The sequence below is a fragment of the Camelina sativa genome, chromosome 13 (genome assembly GCF_030686135.1).
Source record: "Camelina sativa cultivar CO46 ecotype springtype chromosome 13, ASM3068613v1".
In the NCBI taxonomy this organism is placed as follows: domain Eukaryota; kingdom Viridiplantae; phylum Streptophyta; class Magnoliopsida; order Brassicales; family Brassicaceae; genus Camelina; species Camelina sativa.
Genome location: NC_141892.1, coordinates 13,987,854 through 14,014,550, shown reverse-complemented (window position 1 = coordinate 14,014,550; position 26,697 = coordinate 13,987,854). Strand labels below are relative to the sequence as shown.

Here is a 26,697-nt window from a genome sequence, read left to right as displayed (position 1 = left end):
GTTTATTTCTTCCACTGTGTCATCTATTAATATTATCATTGTTTAATTTTTTTATTTTTTTTGTCTTTCATTATGTATTCTTTTTGTTTAACAACATTGTGTCATCGAATATATGATTCTTATATTATTTTTGAAATTACACAAACTGACACACACATATATATATATATATATATATATATATTATAAATATATACGCTTCCAACATATATACACTTTTAATATTTGTGATTTTTCTAAAAATTAGTTTTCATCTTTTTATTTCTACATATCCGCTTCCGTTTCCATAAAATTTAGGTTTCTATAGCCATTTTAAATCTTAAAAAAAATGTTTTTAAGAACAGTTTTTTAATAACCAAAAAATTAAAATTAAAATTGTATTTATTTCCTATTTTTTAAATTTTTTTAGTGGTTAAGATTATATAATTATATATTTTGATTCTGAAAAAAAAAATTATATATTTTGATTGTTAATTATAGGATTTAAATACTACATGATGATAATGTTTTTACATAATCTTAATTTAATCAACTTATAACATGATGACAGTTTATTGATATACGATTTACATTCCAACATCGGGAACAAAATATATGCGCAGATTTATTTGCTAAAACGGCAATTAATAGTCCTCAAATGTATACTTTATATCATTTGTGTTCTCGTTTTTTACTAAGTAACCAATGATTGTGACTATCATTCTTAATAATAATAAAAATATATCTAATATTCTCATATTAATAATGTTTACAAAATAATAAAATGATATATTCACGTTGTAACACTAAATTATTGATATTTTAATTTTTTTTACTAATATTGTTTGAAATCCCTCTAAGATCGGTAATATTTATTCTTCTTATAAATGTAATATTTAAGCATGTATAGTTTGGGTAAGGGAAAGTCAACTGGACCTGGGAAAAATAGGGAAAATGGTAAATTTCAACTCGTACTATTTCAAAAGTGTAAATTTTTACCCAGACAACAAAACCGTGTGTTTTTCAACCTAAACTCTCACTTAATTCAAATTTACTACCTAGACTTTGAATCGTTACATGTTCCTACATTGACTCAAACAACGTTAGTCAACCGTTAAATGTTTTGATCAATTTGACATGTAAGCGATGATGTGTCAAGGTCGTTAGGTTCAAAACTTTAAAACAACGTCATTTGGAATGAAAGGTTAAAACGACGTGTTTTGAATTGGGCGAAAGATCTTAAATTAGGGTTCTTCAGTAAGTTTGATTTCAATCTGCTCTTGTCTCTCTTTCTCTTTATCTCAGTGTGTACTTGGTGAAAATGGTGAACGTGGATTGAAGATAACTGCGAGGGATAGGTGTAGAAGAAACAAAGCGTGAATCGAAGGAGTTGTATTGAGATAAAGAGACACAAACAGATTGAAATCAAACTTACTGAAGAACCCTAATTTAAGATATTTTTCCCAATTTAAAACATGTCGTTTTAACCTTTCATTCCAAACGACGTCTTTTTAAGATTTTGAACCCAACGACCTTGACACATCATCGCTTACGTGTCAAATTGATTGAAAATTTTAACGGTTGACTAACACTGTTTGAGTTAATGTAGGAATATGGGTAACGATTCGAAGTCTAGGTAGTAAATTTGAATTAAATGAGGGTTTAGATTGAAAAACACATGGTTCTATTGTCTGGGTACAAATTTACACTTTTGAAATAGTACGGGTTGAAATTTATCCTTTTGAAAATGGTAAACTTTAACCCGTACTATTTCAAAAGTGTAAATTTCTACCCAGACAACAAAACCGTGTGTTTTTCAACCTAAACTCTCACTTAATTCAAATTTACCACCTAGACTTTGAATCGTTACTTGTTCCTACATTGACTCAAACAACGTTAGTCAACCGTTAAATGTTTTGATCAATTTGACACGTAAGTGATGACGTGTCAAGGTCGTTAGGTTCAAAACTTTAAAACAACGTCGTTTGGAATGAAAGGTTAAAACGACGTGTTTTGAATTGGGGGAAATATCTTAAATTAGGGTTCTTCAGTAAGTTTGATTTCAATCTGCTCATGTCTCTCTCTCTTTATCTAAGTGTGTACTTGGTGAAAATGGTGAACGAGGATTAAAGATATTTGCGAGGGATAAGTGTAGAAGAAACAAAGCGTGAATCGAAGGAGTTGTATTGAGATAAAGAGACACAAACAGATTGAAATCGAACTTACTGAAGAACCCTAATTTAAGATCTTTCTCCCAATTTAAAACACGTCGTTTTAACCTTTCATTCTAAATGACGTCTTTTTAAGGTTTTGAACCCAACGACCTTGACACATCATCGCTTACGTGTCAAATTGATTGAAAATTTTAACGGTTGACTAACACTGTTTGAGTTAATGTAGGAATATGGGTAACGATTCGAAGTCTAGGTAGTAAATTTGAATTAAACAAGGGTTTTGGTTGAAAAACAAGGGTTCTTTTGTCTAGGTATGAATTTTCACACTTTTGAAATAGTACGGATTGAAATTTACTCTTTTCCCGGAAAAAATATTTGGTGTTTGGATAAAGGCCACGTTGGATGCTTTTATCACTAATACAAAACCGAAAAGGAAAAAAAAAAAAACATGTCATGATGTCATAAAAGAATGTTTGCAGTAACAAAAAGAAGAGAGACACTCTATCTCACTTTGAACACTTGAAGTCTCTTCTCATGTGTACTTCTCCGACCAAAATAAGACAAAAGTATCAAACGGCAAGTAGTTGAGGAGATTTTCAGTGAAACAGCGTGAGGTTCGTTTTTTTTTCCACATACTATCTAAAGTATGTGGAAAGCTGTCTACAGAAAGCTGTCTACTCTCTACAGAAAGTTTCCGTGACTTGACAATTCAAATTTTTTCGAAAGTTGTTATTAATAGAATCTCTCAGACAAAGACAATTTTTATGCTTGTTACAGTCATATTGCTACTATTCATATTTTTAAAAGCTTTAAAGAGCGCTATGCTTTAGACAAATCTTATGATCAATCAAATAATTCATGTTTAAAAACTTCACGAGAACATTTGTGTACAAATCCGGCGATCTCTATATGCCTCTATAAAGAAATTTTATGAGCAATCTGTTATCATAAAGAAGATACGCAAAAGTTTGCTAAACATCTAAATGTTCACCAGCTCCAAGATCAGAAAGCATATTTGTATTCGCACTATCCACATGAAGAAGGAAACAAGTAACTAGGACATAAGTAACAGATGCATACACAGATCGCATTCGTCAAGACTCAACTGAATTTAGCATTGTATAAGGAGATATATATATATATATATATATATATATAGAAGAAACCAATTATGAATCAACTCATAAATCATGCTATAAAGAATAAAAATTGTCGATAAGGAATCAACAAACTCTTATAAGGTTTTTTTTGGTTAGCACCGAGAAACTCTCTCTTTTTTTTTTTTTTTGTTTGTTCTACTCGTTCTTCCAAGCATACAGAATCAACGAAAAACCAAAACTTTGAGACTTGGAGTTTGTTGTTGTCATGTCCTGTGAGAAAGACAAGCTCTTCTCAGTAGATTGAGTAGTCCTGAACATGAACACTGCGTTCCCCGCTGAAGGCAACCCAAAGAGCCAACTATGAACATCCCATAGAACTTCCACAGCCATTCTATTAACAACAATCGTATCGTTACCACGAAACTTCCACTTAAGCCGCTTCACCTGCAACAACGTCTTCCCATCCACACGAACAACAAGACAAGGATCAGTGACACTCGTGTCACATTCAATCACAAGATCATGAATCTTCCCATCCGCACAAAGCTGAGCTTTCGTCGCAAACACTCTCTTACCAAAAACATGCTCTTTCTTAGCAATGAACACAGCACCTAAAGACGAAGGAGAAGCATTCGTCTTCTTCAAAGCTTCCTTGTTCATATCACCAAGAAGCAAAACCATTTCCTTGTCAACAACAACACAAACATAGAACCCTCCCAAAGCTTCAGGACCTGATCCGAATTTTGCAGACGAGAGATCCCAAAATACATCGATGTTACAAGAATACGCCTCTAAACTCTTGGAACCTTTACGTTTAGTGAACAGAGACGGCTTAATCTCGACTTTACAAAGACTCTGGTTACAAGAATCATCAACACCAACGGTCACACTTTGACCCATCAGATTCTTAGTCCATGTCACAGTGATCAAACAGTTTCTTCCACGGATACGACACTGGTAGATACAAGTAACAAGATTCTGAGCATTTTTACCGGAGTTTGAAGACGATGAATCCGCAACTTGAACACCATTTTCACCAAAGCAAGAAGGAAAATCCTTCATCTTTTTCTTTTTCTATCTCTCTTTGAGGAATTTTAACATACACTTGGTGGGCGAATCTGAGGAATCGTAAAACAGAAGAGATTTGACTAAGACAATGACTGATACTGGAAGAGAAGAAGAAACCCAGATGGAAAAAAAGTGATTTTTTTTTTTTTTTTTTTACCTGAATTTTACTTTAAAGAAGAAGAAAGAGCAATCGGAATCTCCGTGGATTTAGTTTGAGAGTGTCTTCGATTTGGATCCGTTGTCTTGTCTCCAAGAAAAAGCAATGAGAGAGAGAGAGAGAGAGAGAGAGAGAGAGATCTTTGAGAGAGAAGAGAGAAGCAAATCGGAAAACTCAAAGGGGGAGAATTGAATTGTTTGTGTGTCTAATTAGAATTCTGAAAACGAAGACAGAAAGAGACAAAAAGGAGACTCCTTTCACTCTCGGAAGAATTATTACCAAAATTTAAAACCAGAACAAAAAAAAAAAAAAAAAAACCCTAACCACAATTGATTGAGTCGGGCAGTCGGCATAAATTGACATCCCACAACGTTTTGCCAAAAAAAAAAAAAAAAGTTTTATGTAAAACTTTTTTTTTTTTTGGTATATGAAAACGAAAAATGATTTTGTTAAGCAATTTGGGTTCACATATTTTTTTTTTTAAAAAATATTCTATGTGTGTATTTGACAATAATTTTTTATATATTTAAACTGTAATATTTTTTTGTTTTGGTTGGATTTTATTAGACACTTTTTTTTTCAGGATCTATTAAATTTGAAGTAATTTAGTGAATATATGGGACATTCAATGTTCTAGAATGAAATATTATAAAATAATGTTTAAAATTATAAAAAGTCAAAATTATAAAATTCCAGAAAGAGTGAATGTATTGACCAAGTAAAATAAGAAAATAAACGGTTTATATGCTTATAAAGTTGCATATTTAAAGAATAAATATCAATTTTTGTTTTAGCAAATTAATTTTAATTCTCTAAATATCAGCATGATCATATGATCGAATCGTATACGCAAACCATATGAGCAAAACATATGTAGTAGTAGTATAACTTTCCATCTACAATGAACAAAATAATATTTTAAAAAAAACATTTTGATGTATTAATTCAAACACATATAAAATATTTGTTTTGAAGCAAGTTAGTAAGACAGACGTTGTGTTTTTTTCCAATAATTAAGAGATTCTGAGTCAAATTCATATGTCCTAATCAGCTTTAATGATGTATACACCAACAGTCATTCGAACTTATTACATCTTGATGAATTACTAACTTATTACTTCTTGATGAATTACAACAAAATATCTTTCTAGTTACCTCAGATGATCTTAATTGAGTTTCTAAGTTATCATATAATTTTAAAATTATATCTTGATGAATTATCTTTTGTACAATTTTTTTTTGAGTTAACTCAAGACAATCAAGTTTCAGTACTTTCTTGATCAGTTATCCCATGATAATTTCATCCTTAATAAGAAACTCAATAAATAATCAACAACTTGAGGAATGGAATGGGTCCATCGAATATTCAAAAATGCAAGCACGTCATACATACACATATATATATATATATATAAGAAAGATAAGTATGTTTTCGTATAAAGCATACATTAAATTAGATTTTAAAAATTTGGCGACCTCATTTTCCAACTCTTAATGGTAATTTTTAGACTCTCTTATGCTACTACATACGTACATAAATGATATCAATAAGAAAACACTATATATAGGAATAACTAAGGATCATGATGGTCCAAAATGCTGTGCTTTTGTTCGACCAAATGTTTTACTTCAACTACAAGAATCCATCATAACACGAAAAATAAGGAAAATTTTCAGGCAATAATTATATTTTCTCTATTTCATAAAGAATTATCTTCAAAAATAATAAAGAAGAAGAAAATACGCATTAAACTTGCAGAAAATGCCAGCTTCACCATCATCATTACATCCATTATTTCTCTCTCTAAATCTAGCTCCTTTTTCTCTCTCTAATTTATTTATGGGTTAATAATTATAATAAAAAAGCTATGTTGTTTGGTTGGATCCGGACTTGTGAGATCGTTGTACACTACGTATGGTGAATATTATTAAATAATGTAAATATCAAATATTAATCATGCATTCTCGTTTGCCTCATTCGTGTATCTCTCTGTCGATAGATCCAAATTAATTAATACGAAAAAATGAAAGTGAAATACATAACTTTATGTTATTATTTTAACCAAAAAAAAAACTTTATGTTATTATGTACATGAAAATATGTTTTAAAGTGTAGGAAAGTAATAAGCTAAGAGTAATCGTTGAGTATTATTATAATTTGGGGTTTATACGTATAGCAGGAAATGGCATTCACGTGTACTTGTCCAAGAGTAGTTGTCAATGCGTTACAACGCAAAATTGGGTCCATATTTTTTGGACTTTCTGGGCCTTTTCTTCTTTTTCTTCTTGAGGGTTGAATCGTAGTTTCTTTTATTCCTTTTATATGTAGAGGAGGTAGGTGCACATGAACAACAATCAAAATAAAATAAGATAAAAGATTTTGTTATTGAAAATGCTTAGCTAAATCATAGGGAAATATTTGTTGTTGCGTTTGTGTTTATATGTTAGAACAATAACATTTATTAACATGGTATATCATTCAGTTTTTGAACATAAATTTAGTTTAAACAAAAACATGATATGAAAAAACTATCCTTATCGATATATTTTGATGAAAATTATATATGATTGATGACGGTAATAAAATATTATCTTATAAAAAAAAAATTAGTATTAAAGAAAAAATTAAATTTCAGATACACAATTTTTTAAAATATAAAAATCAGTTGTGTTATAAAATCAAATCTGATAAAAAAAATCATGAATTTAACTCGACGTCGAGGCGAGGCGAATCAAACTGATGACCTCACATATTCTTAACCATTTCTTTGACCACCAAAAAAACGAAAGAATTTTATCATCATAAATTTAACTCTTTTTCATATTTAATTGATCGCTACCACCTATATTTTCATGTTTTTTATTCAATGTTGTCTTATTCTTTCTTTTCATTTTCAATGTCAAATTTTTTGGTAATTGTCATTGTTACTTTTACCGTCTGGTTCTTTGTTATACTATATTTCTTCTTCTTCCTCATCAACTTCTTCACATTCTTCCAATGAAAAATATTTTTTTAAGACTACCACACAACTTGTTAACCCATCAAACTCCAAGAACAAAATCATTTCTTTTCTCATAAAAATAAAAAATAAGATAAAAAAATAAAAAATTAATGAAAGAATATCAACTCATCAATAAAATCATACACAAAAATATATTTTACAGCTCATAAGAAATAAAAAGCACAAACGTAGATAAATAAGATAATTTTTGTATTACATGAATATTTATAATATTTTTAGCATTTAAAATGTTTCGAAATATAAAATTTGAACCTTTTAAAAAGTTTCAATATTTATAAGATTTTAAACTTTTAAAATTTTAAAATTATAATATTTAAAAACTTTTAAAAGTTTCAATATTTATAATATTTAAACTTTTAAAAAATTTAAAAATTATAATATATTTTTTTGAAACTTTTTAAAGTTTTAATTTGATCAAATAAAAAACCGGATCAAACCGAATAAAACTTTTAAACTTGGACGCTTGATAAATCAAGCTTTCCTGCTAATTCGTTGTTGGAAGCATATTAATCTTATTTATACTGGTTCTGAACTATTGTCTAAAAATTTTCTAGCCGATGTGGGATATTGTACATAGTTCTTTTATTTCCATAAATTTAAAATTTTTCCTTTTCTAAAAATTCTGGAAATTTTAAAAATGTTAATGAATGACATGTCAAATCCTGATAGGTTGTTTAAAATAATTCTTAATAAATAAAATTCTGAAATTTTTTAAAAAATGTTAATTAGTGAGGTGTCTAATCACTATTGGTGGTTTTAAAGCTTAGGTGGATGCCTTAAGGAGCTTATAGCTCCTACTTTTTATTAGTATAGATTACCCATTCATAACTTAGAATGAATTTTAATCACAAAATATTTATAGATGAATTTCGATTCAAACACTATAAGTTTTATGATTTCATATGATCGGAAACACCATATACAAAAGTAAAGGACAATACTTGGATTCACCCCTAGGAGTGAACCTCTTTATTCACCCCTAGGAGTGATCTCTTTATTCACCCCTAGGAGTAAACCTCTTTATTCATTCCCTTATAAAATAAGAAAATAAAATTTGTATAAATCATCATTGTAAAATAATAAAAAATCAAACAGCTATTTTATAAACTAAACAGATATATAATTATGTTCTAGACTTCTAGTGTAAAGTATAACTCCTAATCACCTCATTTGGAAACCCAAACCGACATATAATTTTGTTCTAATGTAAAATCGAAACCCTAACCACCTCATTTGTAAATCCAAACCGACATATAATTCGTTTTAATTGTGAAATCTAAACCTTAACCACCTTATTTATAAACCCAAACCAATATATATTTTTTTCTAATTGTAAAATTTAAACTTTAACCACCTCATTTGTAAACCCAAACCGACTTATAATTTCGTTTTAATTGTAAAATCTAAATCCTAATTCTCATTTATAAACTCAAACCGATATATAATCTCGTTTAATTATAAAATCTAAACCAAGCCAATATTTAACTTTCCTTAAATAAAAGTATACAGAATTTGTTTTACTTTTTAATTTAATTTTGATTGGTTGAAAGGGGAGGGAATAAATCTAAGTATTTTTCAAAAGTAAAAGTAAATGAAGAAAAAAAGAAGAAGAAATAGTCCTTACACTGTTACACCTTGCTATTTTGTTATTAATCTGATTAAAATATCTCAAATTTTGAAGATAAAATGCTAGTTGACAAAAAAGAGCTAATATAGTAATATATACATGTGAACATCTTGGGAGACAGATCTGATTATTTATGTCATTACTACGCGATTTTCTTATCTACTACAAGATAAAACACGTTTAATATGATTTATTTTTAATAGAAACTACTATTTTATTACGATAGAAAAACACAATTACATAAGTTATTATTGGAAAGTGGATACGTGTATTAAAAAACAAAACATGCAGAAAGAACTTGTGATAGGAGGCACCAGGTTGTAAAAGGGTTCCCACCCTCTTCGGATTAAGAAGAACACTACACGAAAACACGGCGTTTGGGACTACTGGAATCGTCTCAAATCAGTCGCTAAGTCGGTATGTGCAACTATTGAAGGACTGTTATATTTGGTCGCAAATATTTGGTCGCAAATTGTTTTGGTCGCAAACCAGTCCCTTATTTGCGACGCATTGGAGACAAGGGTTATGGTCGTTAATTAGCGACTACGGACAGACCGAAACGTACCGTCGTAATGAACGACTCTATAGTGACTCACTGGCGCAGTCGTAATTGGCGACTACGGACAGACCGGAATATACCGTCGTAATTAACGACAGTATAGTGACTCGCTTTGGCAGTCGTAATAGACGACTTCTTTCAGACGACATGGTAGTCACAAATTAGCTACGTTTGGAAGACTGACTTAATACCACAGTAAACTTTAAAAATCTGAATTTTGGTCCTAAAATAGTCGCTGTTTAGTCACAAGATAGTCGCAAAGGAGTCAGAATTGTTTGTGACGGACTGAAGACTAAGTTTTTTTAGTCCCAAAATCTTGACATATACACAACAAATTTGGTACTTTGTTTGTGTTTATTTAAATTATAAATGGTCGCAAATCAGTGAAAATATACCTAGTAATTTGGGACAGTATACAATAAATTTTGAAAAAAAAAACCTGAATTTAAATTAAAATCCTGATTTGAATGATCTTAACAAAAAACATACAAATCATTCAACGATCATATACAGAAAATAGTTTTAGGCTAAGGATCTAGAAACACTACTACACAATCCAAAAAATAGTTATAGAGGCTTAAAAGAGATAGAATTAGTTTGTTAAGCATGAGAGGATGATACTGACAAAGGTGAAGTGGTTGGTGCAGTCGCAGGTGAAGTAGATGGTGAACTAGCTCCTGAAGTGGTTGTTGCAGGTTGGTTGACATTGGTCGCAGTGGCTGGAGTGATGTTGGTTGCTGGTGCTGCTGTGGTTAATGGCGCATTGGCTGGTGGTTGAGTAGACAAGAATTCTGCAACCCCCGGATCACTAGTCTTCAAGTAGGATACGAGCATCTCCAAGGTTGCAATGCGGTTTTGAGCGTCACGTTGCTCCTCATCACGTCTAGCATCTTCTCTGGCACGTCGAGCATTTTCTTCATCTTGATCAGCGAGCTTACGACGAGCAACCTGGAGTTGTTCTTGAATCTCTAACAGCGAATCTGGACTAGAGCTTGGATAAGTAGCCTTTCTTTTCCCTTTGGTGATTATCTCCGAGAGACTTCCAAGTCCAAAGGGGGTTCCCTTGGCATTCGTTACAGTACACTAAGACAAAAGAAGAGATGATCATTCACAAAACAAACATAACAAACAGAAATATCACACAAACCCAGATAGAAATATCACACAAACCCAGATAATCAACATCGAGTATTCTCAAGCATCAATCAAAAGTATATCAATATCAAGGATTCTTAAGCATCAATCAAAATCAGATACTTAGCTTAGCAAAATAAGACAATTATGATAGGCACAACAAAGACAATTGTACTGGAAATTACCTTTAAGAAAATGTCATCTTTTTCTTGAATGGGGAGGAGGGTTGCATGAGGAGAATCTGGCGAGGAGTGGTCTGTAACATCAGACTCCATTTGAGACATTACCTCCTCTATGTTCTTCTCATATGTCTCCACAACTTGTTTGGCCTTCTGAATAAAAACTTCCATCTGCCTTTGTATGTGTTGCGACAAACACCTCTCCAAGCGAGACAGGACGTCCCAACTTTTCTTCCTACAATGGATAGAAAAATGTTAATTGTGGATACTGAAATATTTAAATGAAATAATTAGAGTTAGTTTAGAGCATTTACCAACTCTTGTTGAATTCGCAAGTAAGATTTCTGGCTGGATAGATGTTTGTGGATTCCAAGACCGTCACGATCAGAATTACGGGCTTGGGATGCATTAGAGCTCTTCTCCTTAGCTTCAGGTGTGTCCCAATGCTCCCACATTTGTTTCCAAAGTGTAGGATTGATCCAAATCGGTGGCTCATCATACGTCTTTGCTTGACTTACAATTCCTTTCATTCTGTTTTTCGCTATCTTCACAAATCCTTCTCTCACAAGCTCAGTAATCGCAACATCCCAATTGTATTTCCTCTACACAGTACAACAATGTAAAGTAAGTGTCAAGTAAGTAAACAAAAGACAAACTCATTGACTTAGTTTAGTAAAAAAAGAAACTGTGTCTAAAAAGAAACTCATTACCGTAAAGGATCTAAAATATCTCTCCCGTATGTGTAATGGCGTAACCTTCCAGCTGAAGTATGGACCATCGAACTTTCTCCTTAAAATCCCAGAAATAACACGAGATAGCTTTCCTTTGTCTCGTCCAAACCTGTTACATAAATATGAGAGTGTTAAGTTATAAAATATAAGCCATCAAACATAAGCGAATGGATCACAACACAATAATCTAATGGAAATTGAACTAAACTTCACAACACAATACAACACAACACAACAAACTTTGAAAACAATTTAGAAACTTTGAAAACAACTAAGAAAACGAACCAAACTTTGAAAACAATAAGAAACTGAACCAAACAATAATCTACTTATTTTATCTAAACGATAACACAACACACAAAGCGTTATTCAAATGGGAGCAATGCGATAATCAAATTATAAAATAAAAGAAAAAAATATTTTACCAAATGATAAAATGATAATCAAATGATAAATATTTTACTTATTTATCAAAATAATAATCAAATGATAAAATAAAAGAAAAAAATATTTTACCATATGCTTTGAGTGTCGGGGATGGGATGCGGACTCAATATCGGGAGATGGTGTCGACCAGGAAGTGCAAGCAACTCATCCAGTTGCTGTTGGAAGTCTTGATTCTGAGCCGGTGGTGGATGCTCTTGACCGTCCTGATTCGGAGGCGGCGGCGGTTGGAATCCTTGATTCGGAGGAGCCAGCGGTTGATACACCGGATTCTGAGGATTCGGCGGCAGAAACCCCAGATCCTGAAGCGGCGGTGGATAAGCCGGATGGTGAAGCGGTGGTTGATATCCACCATTGTGAAGCGGCTGGTTGTATCCCGGATTCTGAGGAGCCACCTGTTGATACACCGGAACATGAGCATGCGGTGGTGGTGGCTGCTGCATCTGGGAGTGGAGCTGTTGTTGAAAGCCTGGTTGTTGTGGCTGAGGAGAAGCTTCTCGAGGATACTGGGGAAATGATGCTTGCGTATACCGAGATGGAAGCGACGGTTGAGATTGTTGGGAGTGTGAAGAATTTTCGTTGTGAGAGGAAGGGTTAGAGGAGTGAGACGACGAAGCGACATCTCTACTTCGTCTCGCAACGCCGCCAGATCCATGACCACCACCGCCAGATCTACGACCACCACCGCCAGATCCACGACCACCACCGCCGGATTTCATCGGAACAGAAGTCGGAGAAGAAGTCGGAGAAGAAGTCGGAATTTCAGTAGATTAGAAAACGAAAAGACAGAGAGAAAAGAAAAAAGAGGGTTTCGGGAAATTATGAGGGTTTCGATATTTACTAAGAGTGTTACTAAGAGTGTTCAATTTGATGGGGGGGGGGGAATAATTAAACTCGGGGGAATAATTACCGCTAATAATTTTCACTAAAATTTGGGGAAATTTTAATCCGTAAGAAAGTAGTGGTACTTTAAGACTACTTTGTGACTGTCGTAAACATTAAACAAAAACTATACTTAGTGGCAGAACAGTCGCAAATTATAAACCCAGACACCTACACGTCTCAATTTGTTGACATGCACAATCTAAATAGTGACAAAACAGTCGCAAAATATAAGTTCAGTCACAATATAGTCTCAATTTGTGACGTCTTTGTGACAATAAAATATTAGTATAATTTTGTGTTAAGATTTTATAACCAAAAACATATTAGACATGACCCTTTGATCATGTATACTCTCATTTAAGAGTTTAGTTTTGATAAAATATCAAACATAATAATTTTTATATGTTTTTGTAAATATATACAACCTTCACTACTTTAACTTAATTAAACACATGTAATTCTAATACATGTGTTGGAGGATATAAACATAATTGTCTAATTTGGTGTTTTATTTATGTGATTATAGAAATTTAGTAAATATTAGATGTCACATATAAGTAGAAATGTATAAGTTGATATTTTTTGTACTCAAATTTGTAAAATTCTAAAATTAATGTAAGATACTCGCTAAACCGTTGTACTTTAAGACTCTATTGCGACTGACAGAAACAGATGCACAATCACTTTAGTGACAAAACAGTCGCAAAATATAAGTTCAGTCACAATATAGTCTCAATTTGTGACGTCTTTGTGACAATAAAATATTAGTATAATTTTGTGTTAAGATTTTATAACCAAAAACATATTAGACATGACCCTTTGATCATGTATACTCTCATTTAAGAGTTTAGTTTTGATAAAATATCAAACATAATAATTTTTATATGTTTTTGTAAATATATACAACCTTCACTACTCTAACTTAATTAAACACATGTAACCCTAATACATGTGTTGGAGGATATAAACATAATTGTCTAATTTGGTGTTTTATTTATGTGATTATAGAAATTTAGTAAATATTAGATGTCACATATAAGTAGAAATGTATAAGTTGACATTTTTTGTACTCAAATTTGTAAAATTCTAAAATTAATGTAAGATACTCGCTAAACCGTTGTACTTTAAGACTCTATTGCGACTGACAGAAACAGATGCACAATCACTTTAGTGACAAAACAGTCGCAAAATATAAGTTCAGTCACAATATAGTCTCAATTTGTGACGTCTTTGTGACAATAAAATATTAGTCTAATTTTGTGTTAAGATTTTATAACCAAAAACATATTAGACATGACCCTTTGATCATGTATACTCTCATTTAAGAGTTTAGTTTTGATAAAATATCAAACATAATAATTTTTATATGTTTTTGTAAATATATACAACCTTCACTACTCTAACTTAATTAAACACATGTAACCCTAATACATGTGTTGGAGGATATAAACATAATTGTCTAATTTGGTGTTTTATTTATGTGATTATAGAAATTTAGTAAATATTAGATGTCACATATAAGTAGAAATGTATAAGTTGACATTTTTTGTACTCAAATTTGTAAAATTCTAAAATTAATGTAAGATACTCGCTAAACCGTTGTACTTTAAGACTCTATTGCGACTGACAGAAACAGATGCACAATCACTTTAGTGACAAAACAGTCGCAAAATATAAGTTCAGTCACAATATAGTCTCAATTTGTGACGTCTTTGTGACAATAAAATATTAGTCTAATTTTGTGTTAAGATTTTTTAACCAAAAAAATATTAGACAAAACATAACAGTCGCACTATAGTCTCAATTTATGACGTTTTTCTGACTATAAAATATTGATAAAATTAGAGAGAAAACATCATCGAAATTTCAATAAAATTATAATAACACTAGTGTTTGCGATTTCAATAAAATTACAAATACACAAATAATAAACATGAAAATTATTCATATTCCTCATTTTCATCTTCTTGATCTTCATCCTCATCTGAAGACGAAGACGACGACGAGTAGTTGCCACGAAATTCGTCTTCTTGTTCAGCATCGTTGATCTCAAAATCAAGTTCTTCATTAGGCTGATTACCATCTTCGAAACTGTCAACTATGATCTCCTCTATTGAATCTGTCATTCCATCATCAACTGTTTGCTGCAATATAACAACCTCCTTTTGTTTTAAGTTCCCTTGTACAGCATGCCTTGGATTAACTTTCAGAACGTTGAGCCAAAGTTTTCGAGGTCGTTTAGTGTGAGGATATGAAAGATAACAAACTTGATCAGCTTGAGAACCTACACATAAAAAATGGTTCTCAATTAGATGTATATATATATCTATAAATATATATTTAAAATAGAACATTACCTAATATAAACGGTTCATAATGTCGGTATCTCCTTGATGACAACACGTCAACAATGCCTCCATCGCGTATTCGAGTGCCTTTGTCAATTGTAGAGTCATACCATTCACAATAGAAAAGTGTGACCCGTAAATTCAAAAATCCTGGATAGGTAAGCTCTATGATATTTTCAATGGTCCCGTAAAAATCGTCCTCGCCAGATGAATTGGAATAAGTTTGTCCTCGGACACATACCTCATAATTCATTGTTTTTTTAGTGAGACCGTGAGCTTTTGTGTGAAACAGATAACCTCTTGTAAAATATATAGGCCAAGACTTAACTTTATTTTCAGGACCGTCCACGATTTCATGGACCCATGGAGGAAAACTTTCAAAACCACCACGCACCTGTGCCAAATATATATACAAAATTTTAGATCACAATATTTATCATGTTGATATAATTAATTGGTGGATAGTAAAACATACATATTGCTTAATCCATTCATGGAAATCTTCTTCTCTTTTCGACCTAACATCTTCATCAGATAGTTTTGGATATTCATATCGAATTTGCGCCTCCAACAATCTGTATTTTATCAACAAAAAGTAAATATTTTAAAGTTTACCTAAGAACATATGGTTATAAATATACTTGGTAAATCAAAAATACCTCTCATGTTGCTGGAAATAATCACAATTGCGCAGAACATATGCGTGTGCACATTTATAATCTTTTTCAGTTAACCAAAATTCACTACTTTTTCCGCCTGGACGACCAACTTGAGTGAATATATCTGGTACTTGTATAGGATATACAGGTACTTCACCTTCTTCATGCCGAATTAACCTGTTAAAGTTTATTTTGTAAAACCTTTTCACAATTTTAGAAGTTGATAGAAAAATTCAATAATCATATTTGAAGTTTTACCTTCTTCTCCTTGTTGTAGAAATGTGTGAAGCGAAATAGTGTTCTGAGAAATAAGATATCTCATCATTCAAGTAGGATTGAACTATTGAGCCAACTGGATATCTTTTGTTCTTCGCTTTCCCTTTTAAACGTTAAAAAAACCTTTCGAAAGGATACATCCACCTATATTGCACAGGACCACCAAGTTGTGCTTCATAAGGTAGGTGAATAGGGAGGTGCTCCATTACATCAAAGAATGAAGGAGGGAAGATTTTCTCCAAATTACACAAGATCATGACAATATTATCCTTCAGAATTTCGAGGCGGGATTGCTCCAATGTTCTACTACATAGGTCGCGGAAAAATGCTCCAATCCCTACAAAGTTATAACATGTTATGTTGTTACATATAAATATAATATCAACAACTAAACCAAATTAAATGTTTAATTTATATACCTGAAATCGCCAGGTGGACATTACGCGGTAAAAGCTCTGCAAATATGAACGGAAGCAATCGTTCCATAAACACATGGCAGTCATGACTCTTCATTCCCGAAAACTTTCCATTTTTCATGTCAGCACAGCTAGCTAAATCTGCGACATATCCGTCTGGGAATCTAACATCTTCTTTTACCCATTTTAATAAAGCCTCTTTCGCTTTGGTTTTCAATCTCCAAATAGGGAATGGGGCTCTCCCTTGAGCATCTAGATGTAAATCTTGCCGGGAACAAAATCTTGCAATATCCAATCTTGACTGCACGTTGTCTTTCGATCTATCTTTTACATTCATAGTGGTGTACATCAAGTTATCAAAGACATTTTTCTCGACGTGCATCAAATCCAGGTTGTGCCTTAAATTCAGATCGACCCAGTACGGTAACTGCCATAATATGCTTTCTTTATGCCAATTATGCCATCTTCCGTAGCCTTTAACTTTCTTTTCGTGACCATTCCCACCGCAAATAGATGTTTTAGGTGCTTTGGCTTTCCTTATACGCTCATAGATAGCTTGACTACTCAGAGATGCTGGTGGCTCGTCATTCAATGAATCTTTTCCCTTCAGAAAGTCCTTTTTATTCTTCCGCATCGGATGACTTGTAGGAAGAAATCTCCTATGACAGTCAAACCAACATGTTTTCCTCCCAGCTGGTAATTGAAAAGCACCAGTGTCATCCATACAAATTGGACATGCTAATCTTCCATGTGTCGTCCATCCCGACAACATACCGTATGCTGGAAAATCGCTTATTGTCCACATAAGAACAACTTTCATGTTGAAATTTTGATTTAGTGAGATATTATAAGCCTCAACCCCATTATACCATAACTCCTTTAACTCATCGATTAATGGTTGGAGGAAAACATCAAGGCTGGCTCGTGGGTGGTTTGGTCCGGAGTTCAGAATCGTAAGAAATAAATACTCGCTGTTCATGCACATATCCGGAGGTAGGTTGTATGGAGTTAAGATCACAGGCCACAAAGTATGATTTTTGGAGACCCCAAATGGATTACAACCATCTGTACATAACCCAAGGTAAACGTTTCGTGGCTTTTGCGCAAATGTGGGATGTAAATGTTGGAAATTCTTCCATTCAGGCGCATCAGATGGATGACACATTACTCCATCTTCTGAATCATGCTCAGCATGCCATCTCATTGATGATGCGGTCTTCTCTGATTGGTACATCCTCTTCAATCTATCTGCAATAGGTAGATACCACATACGACTGAAGGGTATTCTAGTTCTACCCCCACTACTTTTGTACCTTGGCTTCCCACAGAACTTGCAATGCTCCAAATTCCCATCTTCTTTCCAAAATATCATACAATTCTCTATACATACATCAATTGTATGGTATGGCAATCCTATCTTTCGAACTAAATTCTCTGTCTCGTAGTATGAACCAGTAGCTTGATTACCCTCTGGTAAAACCTCCGTAAACAATTCAGCCCAATCGTCCATGCATGCCTCAGACAAATTATTATCAACCTTGATGTTTATGAACCTAGACGCCAATGATAGTTGCGAATGACCTTCATGACATCCATCATAAAGTGGACTATTTGCAGCATCTAACATGTCATAGAACCGTTTCGCCTCTTCAATGGGTTCTTCATGGATATGATCATATCCATGATCATATCCACTTTCATACTCATGATACTCATTAAAAGGCGTGGTACCATGAAATGCATCATTCACCATCTCAGCATATACATTTCCCTCAAATCCTATTGGCTGACTACCAGGTTGACTACCATGCTGACTACTAGTACTAGTATAATTTGTATTAGGATAATGACTACTAGTTCCTACCCCTAGCACGTCATAATCTTCACCATGTTCAGACCATACATAATAATTTGGCATAAATCCTTTACTATGCAAATGATTAGATATTGTCGTACCATGCAAAATAACATCGTTCTGACATTTTACGCAAGGACAGTAAAACCTACCTCCATTGTTTTGTGCCATAGGCTGGCTGTTTGCGAAATTCATGAACTGCTCAACTCCCGCCAAAAATTCTTTAGAGATATTATTTGTTCTTCCATCGATCCGATTATACATCCACTCTCGAGATGAATTCCACATAGCTTTTTTTTTTCTTTTCTTCTAAAAAAACAAATCTTCTTTCTCTCTTTTTTTTTCTTCTCTTCTAAAAAAAAAAAAAAAATCTTTTTTTCACTACTTTTTTTTTATTCCGTCTCTCTACTTAGAAATGAATGAGAGTGATATGAATGGAATGGTGAGAGTGATGCGTTATATATAGTATAAATTTTGCGACTACTTTGCGACTCCAGTAAAAACAGTCGCAAATAAGGACTCCTTTGTAACTAAAAACTACATAATTGAGACAAATTAAAGCTCGAAACAGCTCAATACAAACGCAAACTGAAACATTTATCACGTTTTTTGCCGACATCAATAAGTGACTGCTTTGCGACTCTTTTGCAACAACGAACGGATGTGTCGCAAATAACGACGCATTTGTCACTGTTTTACCACGTAATAGAGACTCAAAAAAGGGTCACAAAAGTTCAGTACAAATCCACACTACCACATTTACCACGTTTTTTACCGACATAGTCACCGACTGATTTGTGACAATAAAATTAAAAGCAAAACAAAAGTGGCAAATACGTCGTGATTTAAAGACAGCTTTGCGACTAACTTTACTGACTTAATCTTCAGTTTATAGTTTGTCATAAATTGCGATTATTTTGCGACGCTCTATTTTTTCTCGATAAAATGTCCCAAAGTAGTCGCATAATAGCAACGAGTTAGCGACTACAGTTAATCGCCGTAAATTTGCGACTGTTTTACGTCCATTGTATTCGTCATCGTTAGTCCGTGGCAAAAGTGTCACAAAGTAGTCACAAAAGTTTGCGACTATAAATTCAGTCACAAAAAGTAGTCCCAAACGCCGTGTTTTCGTGTAGTGGAATATAGGTAAATAAATTTAAAAAAAAAACTTGTGATAGTTTACAGGTGGGACGAATATTTGGACGAGACAATGAAAAGTTTTTTGACAGAAAAAAAAAAAAGCGAAAGATAGACGTAAGTTACTATATAGCTAATTTCAAAAAAAAAAAGTTACAATATTGTGTTTAAGTCTTCAGTTTAATAATAATAAAAAATGTTTAAACTCGATCGTAACGTAAACTGTATCTTAAAATTTGCAAAAGCCAATGAAAAAAATACAATTCCTTTTATATTGTCAAAAAAAAAAAAAAATACAGTTCCTTTTACGTGAGAAAACTTAGAGAACCCGATATTTTTGACATATGTCACGTCCTCTTTGCATGTATATATATATACACTAAGTAGTTACTTATCATAAACTTTTAAACCAATCGACCGACATTAACGTGAACTAAAGTTCCAAATTTGTATTACTTTTTTACGCCGATCTGATTTTCTTGTACTTTAATGTTCTTTATTGATTTATCTATCACCAAATTCACCTCTTCCCCCACCCACTTTGCGTGTAAAAGCCTTTTCTTAGGGAGAAATGCTGAAAAATGCATTGTTTTGTTTTGTTTAGTTTATTGTTTTTGTTTCCAAATTTAGTCTCTAATCTTCTGCCTATTTGAATTTTTAATATGAAAGAGTCGTAATAGATTTGAGATGTCAAAGCATCACTCAAAATCTAGGCTATTGGTTAACTATAAGTCTTCGCCACGAGTAATTCAACGCTCCATGTAATTGCTTATTACCAAACATTTTCTAATCCCATTTTTCTAAACTGATTGACCAAACGACCTTGTTTGATGACCAAAAAAACTTCTTTATACGGCGAGCATCGATTATAATATACGATTTTCAGATTCAGTGAAGAAGATTAATCTTATTAGACACTGTAGAAAATACCTTAATTATATATGTTTATGGGCAATAGTCATAAATACCACTAAAATATGTTTTTATTTCAAAAATACCATAAATTAGTTTTTTCCCAAAAATACCACTAAAATGTAATTTTTTCCAAAAATACCACATAATTGAACTAAAATTCTAATAATAAAAATTAATTCCTAAATTTTAAATACTAAACTCTATCTCTAAAAACTATACCCTAAAACTAAATGTGTCAACCCAAACATAAAAAAAAAATTCTACATCATTAAAAATCAATTTTTTGTGTTTGTGGTAATTTTGGAAAAAATACTTTTGTGATATTTTTAGAAAAAAAAACTAAAATGTGATATTTTTGGAAAAAAAAAACTTTTTAGTGGTATTTAAAGGAATTTCTCTATGTTTATTCAAAAACAAAAAAAAAATAATAAGAAAAGAAAAAAACTAAAACCTTATCATTATATTATACAAGTCCGTTGCGCTCTGTTTTCCTAGTTGCAATATTGTTCCTATCTTGTTGTTATTCTTATATAGTTGAGCAGCGAGACATGGCAATAGTATAAGATATGAAGATTAATTCAGGTCAGTATATATTTTACAGTCACTTGTTCATTATTCCCTCAACACCCGTTCATTTTATCCCCTAAAACTAGCGGTTAATGAATCAGATGATCTCTAAAATAAATCAGTTGAGCTTGTTTCAATTTTACATTAAACAAGTTTGATAATCGAATTTTTCGATCTTTTCTTATCGCTAATTTTTCAATGTAATGGTATCAATAAATGTAATTAACTCCAAAGCTAGAAATGGTGATACGTGTGTTTCTTTCGGCTAGCACAACAACCTTTTGTTTCCAATTTTATTACGTACCTTCAAGTAAATTTGTTCATGATATGAGCTATTTTTTTTGCATTATCACATTGGCTATTCCATGAAAATAGCTTAGATGCATGTTGAGGTCTTTTGCTTGGTGTAAGATTGGTTATTGCTAAGAAATCCATTCTTATACAGTACCACATTCATACATTTTGTAAATAAAAACGAAGTAATATAAGGTTTGTCTCAAATTGTAATTATATATCTTTAATTGATTATTTTCAGCTTTGATTTTGGTTTCTATACGAGGTTTACAACACAAACTTCAATCATTATTTTGTAACAAATACACAGTTTTTTTTTTTTTGGGTGTGTTTGATAACCGCAAAGTTCGGTTCATGATTGGCCTCATAATCTTCGCGGGCCCAAACTCAACATTTAGACAACTTTCTTTCGAAATACCCCTCCTCCTCCAAGTGAACTCGATCCAACACATTCATATCAGGGTGACAGGGTAGCTTGTTCTCTTTTAGAGAATTCCACTGGACCAAGAACAAGTAAATTTGAAGTTACTAGTTACTTAAGCAGCCTATATATGACTTCCTGTTAACTATATTGGTCGTGCAAAGTCATTCTCACCATTGTAGACCTCCATTTTATCATCAAAAAGCTCACCTTAAACCCCATAAAATGTAGACACGAGATCATGTGGTCATGCAACATAGCTCTCACACAAATAATGCTTTCTCATTCCATAACGATTTTTTTCTTAACCCTATGTAAAAAGAGAGGGAGAGAGACCATGTTATGGTATAGAGAACACAAACACACAAAAATCACATTTGGAATGCGCCAAACAAACGCTTTTAATCAATCTTATAAAAATCCTCGTTTCTTACAAAACTTGAAACCAAAGCTCATTCTCCTATTTATCTAACACAACACCCTGTGTATATCTAAAAGAGTATACCACACACACTCACCTTCAAAGCTTTCTGTATTTGCTTGAAGGTTTGCAAAACTCACAAACTTTATCCCACGAGTGCTAACTTTTTTTGCGGCTAGCCCTCGTCATTTTATAACCCCACAAACGATCTCTAACCTAGATCTTTGTGAATCCTAACTAAAAGGAAATATTCCTTATCCCTAAGAAAATATATTCCCTTATCTCTTCTTATCAAATATACTCTCAATATCTTCGAGTATATCCTTATCTCTTCTTCCTTCCTTCTCACGCATCTTGTCATCGTACCCACAATATTTCTCCACAACAGCACGCCATGCCACGTCAGCATATCAGTCCTCGTGACACTTCTCAGCTACCTGCCATCTTCAGAGCTTTGTTGCACTTTCAATCTCCCCCTTTTTGACTGAACTTGACAAATAAGCATCCATCACATTTAACCTGTCAAAACATAAACAACCAGCAACAATCCAACAAACAGATACAACTGTACCAACAATGCATCTCAGCTCTCAAAAGCACCAGAAGGTTAAACGATCAACGAGTAAGCATTACGACCAGTCAAAAGTATCAGAAAAAACAGAACAAGTCTAAAAAAAAACAGAAAACAAAAACACAAGTCTGAAAAACAAAAACAGCCGGGAGCAGAACAACAAAACATAACAGCTCCCCCACAGCTCAAACTCCCCCTCAAGCATCTGAATCAGACTCATCTCTCCCTGCTTGTTTGGCACAGATTAGTCAAAAATATCAATAGACAAAAGAAAGTATATTCAGAGATGTGACAACTTACCATCGTCCAAGGCATCTTGCAGAATTTGAATGGCCAACCGGATGGCTTTGCGCTCTGCAGATGCTCCAGCTCTAAGATGAGACTTCGTAGGACGTGAAGCAGTCTTCTTGCCCTTGGTCTTCTTCGTGCCTTCCGGCTTAAGACATGGAACAGGTCGCTGAGCTTCCAAGAGCTGATAGGAGAGACTGGGAAACGGTAGACGAAATCCTGACTGAGCTTGCAATCCCAACTGTATGATCTGATCATAGACCATCCTCCCAAAGTCAAAAGGAATCTGATGCATGATCATGTAGATCACCATCGCTCTGTTCGTGGAGATATAACCGGTGTTGACCGTGGAAGACCAGTTGCTGCAGCAAATTTTATGCAGATCCTTGATGACTGGATTCTTAATGGTTGTAGCCACCAACTGCTTGCAGGATTTGACTTTTCCATCTGACAGGAACAGTGCTAGATCCTCCTCCAAAATGGCAGCCGTCTGCTGTCTCTGCTCACGAACATCAACGAATTGGAACCAAACAGAGCATTGATACGTCTAGGCGAGAACTCATACACACAATCCCAAACAAGAACATCAACCGACTCCCCCTCGACCTTAACCGTGGGAAGATTGGCCCAGAATTCATAGACAACCTCTGAATCAAAGGTTAACACTTGCGTGACAGTTTTCAGCAACCCAGCCCTAACAATCAACTCCCTAGTTTGATCATCAACCCCTAGAGAGAAACAGACCTCTGGAGCAAGGTTCCTTGAAGCGAAGAAACCATACCTGCATGAGGCCTCAAACGACTCGAATCGCTTGGGATCAAAATCCCTTGAACTCGCTCCTCGAGAGGTTGCCGCAGCCTTCTCTTTCACAGTGTGAGGACGTTTGGACTCCCTGTTATCAGGCTCAGCAGATGTTTGTCGCTTACGCAGCCGGGATGAGATTCCCTAATTCGACAGAGTAGGTACAGGAACATCACCGGTCAGATCAATCACCGGAAAGCGAGATCTTGTCCTTCTTGGTAGAGAAGACGAAGAGTCGCATGTGTCGTGATCTGCTTCTACAGAGATCAGCCTGGGAGAAGGATTCTCAGGCACCGGAGGTGCTGTAGTTGATTCATCGCGGGGTTCGTAGATGACCATCGTCGTTGTAGGATCAATCGGAACATAGGGAGACTACGGAGGTAGGGCTGACGGAGGGGTGTGAAGCTCCTCATCTGAGCTAGAATCATAGTGGAAACCGTTCATGGTGATCACGAGTTAGAGAGCAAAATCAGAGGAGACAAAAAAAAAATTAGAGTTTAATCGACAAAGATCTGAAATCGCAAAGATGAGAGAAACTCAGAACCCTACCTGCTCCTTTTATACACCCTCATGAAACTTATTGGGCTGTTAAGCCTCGACCCATCAACCAACTCAACCCTGAAAACACTCAATGAATCTGTTATGGTACATCGAATACTTTTCCCTTTTTTAATCTCAAGTGCATTAATCACAGGATCCTAATAAATTAGATTCTCCACTCCTGTAAGGAAAACTGTATTTGTTCATGACTCAAATCATCAGATACACACATCCACTAACGATGATCATGAAGGCACCCAGATCGAGAAATAACACATGTGAACAAAATCAAGAATTTTTTTTTTGTTTCCTTTTTTAAAAAAAAAAATTAAAACAAAACCGAAATACAGAACGTAGTACTAACCATACCTTTGTTGTGTCAACCACTTGTTCAGAAAATTTTCCAGGAGCTATCACAACCTCTTGAATTGTTGAAAATCAGAGACTTGATGCAAATGATTAGTCTTTCACACTGCCATGCCTTTAGTCTGCAATCTAACCCAACATGTTAAGGTAGCTGGAGATTCTCTATTTGAAGAGCACACACACATATATATATGTATATATATATATATATATATATATATGTCTCAGCCTTCTGTTAGCTGTTTCACCGACATGTATAACAGTGACATCATGAGAGATTCGTCACCAAATCAGAGTTTTCCTCTTGAGGATGTATGTATGTGTCTCTTCACAGCTCTTTGACCTCCTTAAACATGACAACATTTGACAGGATGGATAGACCGGCATGACAGGCAGCTATTTCCCACGGTTGCTTTCAGAGTGCTGGTCTTCTATATATTCTAGGATTTCCATGATCTGTCCTAGCACATGTTCCTGTCTCTGATCAACACATCTTAGGTAAAACAAGTTAGAACTCACAAACACCAATGGACTTCCTCAGATTTACAAATCTGTTGAAGTCTAGAGGCTTGGTAAACAAATCAGCTAACGGCAAATCAGTGCTCACATGGTCAATCTCGATCAGTTTTGCCTCCACTAGTTCACGAACAAAGTGGTGTCTAATATCTATATGTTTGGTTCGTGAATGCTGAACAGGATTCTTTGAAATATTTATTGCACTCAAATTATCATAATGAATTAAAAGAGTATCAAGCATACCTTAATCAGAGGCCATTTGTCGCATCTAAAGGAGTTGTGTGCAACAGCTTTCTAGCGCAATGTACTCAACTTCAGAAGTTGATAGAGAGATACTGTTTTGTTTCTTGCTGTGCCATGATATCAGATTGTTGCCTATGAAGAAGCAACATCCACTTGTGCTGCGACGATCATCCACAGAACCTGTCCAATCAGCATCACAATATCCACTCAGACAGGTGTTGGTATCCATGGTATAGTAGATACCAAAAGTCCAATGTCCCTCTGATGTACTTGATGATCTTCTTTACAGCCAGCAAATGCGACATCTTGGGCTTGGCTTGATAGCGTGCACAGATCCCTACTGACAGACATATATCAGGCCGACTGGCAGTCAAATACAATAGACTTCCAATCATTCCTCTGTATAGTCTCTCATCTACATCCTCCCCTTCTTCGTCCTTGGAGAGTTTGTCATTTGCGCTTATTGGAATCTTTGCTTCTTTACTCTTATCCAAGCCAAAACGTTGTACAAGCTCCCTAGCATAAGTACTTTGAGATACAAAGATCCCATCAGCTGATTGTTCAACTTGCAATCCCAAAAAGTACCTTAGCTCTCCTACCCTACTCATCTCAAACTCTTGAGACATGCTTTCCACAAACTGTTTTACGAGAGGCTGACAAGTGGAACCAAAGACAATGTCATCCACATAGATTTGTACGAACATCAGATCATTGTTGCTGTTGTGAACAAACAACGTTTTGTCAACACTCCCTCGATTATATCCTTGATCCATCAGAAACGTAGTCAATCTCTCATACCATGCTCGTGGTGCCTGCTTTAGACCATACAAGGTTTTCTTCAATCGATAAACATGCTCAGGATGCTGCGAGTTCTCAAAACCCTTTGGTTGCTCAACATAAACCTCCTCTTGCAATATTCCATTTAGGAAGGCACTTTTAACATCCATCTGATGCAAAGTGAACTTCAGAGCACATGCCATACCGAGCATAAACCTGATTGACT

General features: G+C 34.0%; 3 protein-coding genes and 1 pseudogene across 3 annotated transcripts; all 4 read right to left on the bottom strand.

The window, feature by feature from the left end:
- Nucleotides 1-3,325: 3,325 nt before the first annotated feature.
- On the bottom strand, nucleotides 3,326-4,805 carry LOC104736806 (uncharacterized). Its single transcript, XM_010456865.3, has 2 exons — nucleotides 4,479-4,805; nucleotides 3,326-4,371 (listed from the first exon to the last, which is right to left on the bottom strand). Exon 2 carries the CDS (start codon nucleotides 4,313-4,315, stop codon nucleotides 3,449-3,451), a length of 867 nt encoding a protein of 288 aa, XP_010455167.1. The 5' UTR covers nucleotides 4,316-4,371; nucleotides 4,479-4,805; the 3' UTR covers nucleotides 3,326-3,448.
- A 4,685-nt stretch (nucleotides 4,806-9,490) lies between these two features.
- LOC147929537 (uncharacterized) lies at nucleotides 9,491-12,894 on the bottom strand. The gene is made up of 2 exons (XM_087482324.1): nucleotides 12,248-12,894; nucleotides 9,491-11,840 (listed from the first exon to the last, which is right to left on the bottom strand). The coding sequence occupies exons 1-2, from the start codon at nucleotides 12,892-12,894 to the stop codon at nucleotides 11,657-11,659; spliced, it is 831 nt and encodes a 276-aa protein (XP_087338450.1). The 3' UTR covers nucleotides 9,491-11,656.
- Nucleotides 10,288-11,721, bottom strand: LOC147929538 (uncharacterized). The gene is made up of 3 exons (XM_087480653.1): nucleotides 11,315-11,721; nucleotides 11,007-11,235; nucleotides 10,288-10,770 (listed from the first exon to the last, which is right to left on the bottom strand). The coding sequence occupies exons 1-3, from the start codon at nucleotides 11,497-11,499 to the stop codon at nucleotides 10,288-10,290; spliced, it is 897 nt and encodes a 298-aa protein (XP_087336779.1). The 5' UTR covers nucleotides 11,500-11,721.
- A 3,179-nt stretch (nucleotides 12,895-16,073) lies between the features above and the next one.
- Nucleotides 16,074-18,761, bottom strand: LOC147929536 (uncharacterized; annotated as a pseudogene).
- Between the last annotated feature and the right edge of the window lie 7,936 nt (nucleotides 18,762-26,697).

Excerpts from the sequence above, each read along its gene's own strand:
- LOC104736806 (XM_010456865.3), bottom strand. The coding sequence starts at position 4,315 with ATGAAGGATTTTCCTTCTTGCTTTGGTGAAAATGGTGTTCAAGTTGCG.
- LOC147929538 (XM_087480653.1), bottom strand. The coding sequence starts at position 11,499 with ATGATGAGCCACCGATTTGGATCAATCCTACACTTTGGAAACAAATGT. Across the intron at positions 11,236-11,314 it reads TGCGAATTCAACAAGAGTTG|GAAGAAAAGTTGGGACGTCC; the intron begins GTAAATGCTCTA and ends TATCCATTGTAG. Across the intron at positions 10,771-11,006 it reads AAGATGACATTTTCTTAAAG|TGTACTGTAACGAATGCCAA; the intron begins GTAATTTCCAGT and ends CTTTTGTCTTAG.
- LOC147929537 (XM_087482324.1), bottom strand. The coding sequence starts at position 12,894 with ATGAAATCCGGCGGTGGTGGTCGTGGATCTGGCGGTGGTGGTCGTAGA. Across the intron at positions 11,841-12,247 it reads CCCGACACTCAAAGCATATG|GTTTGGACGAGACAAAGGAA; the intron begins GTAAAATATTTT and ends TTTATGTAACAG.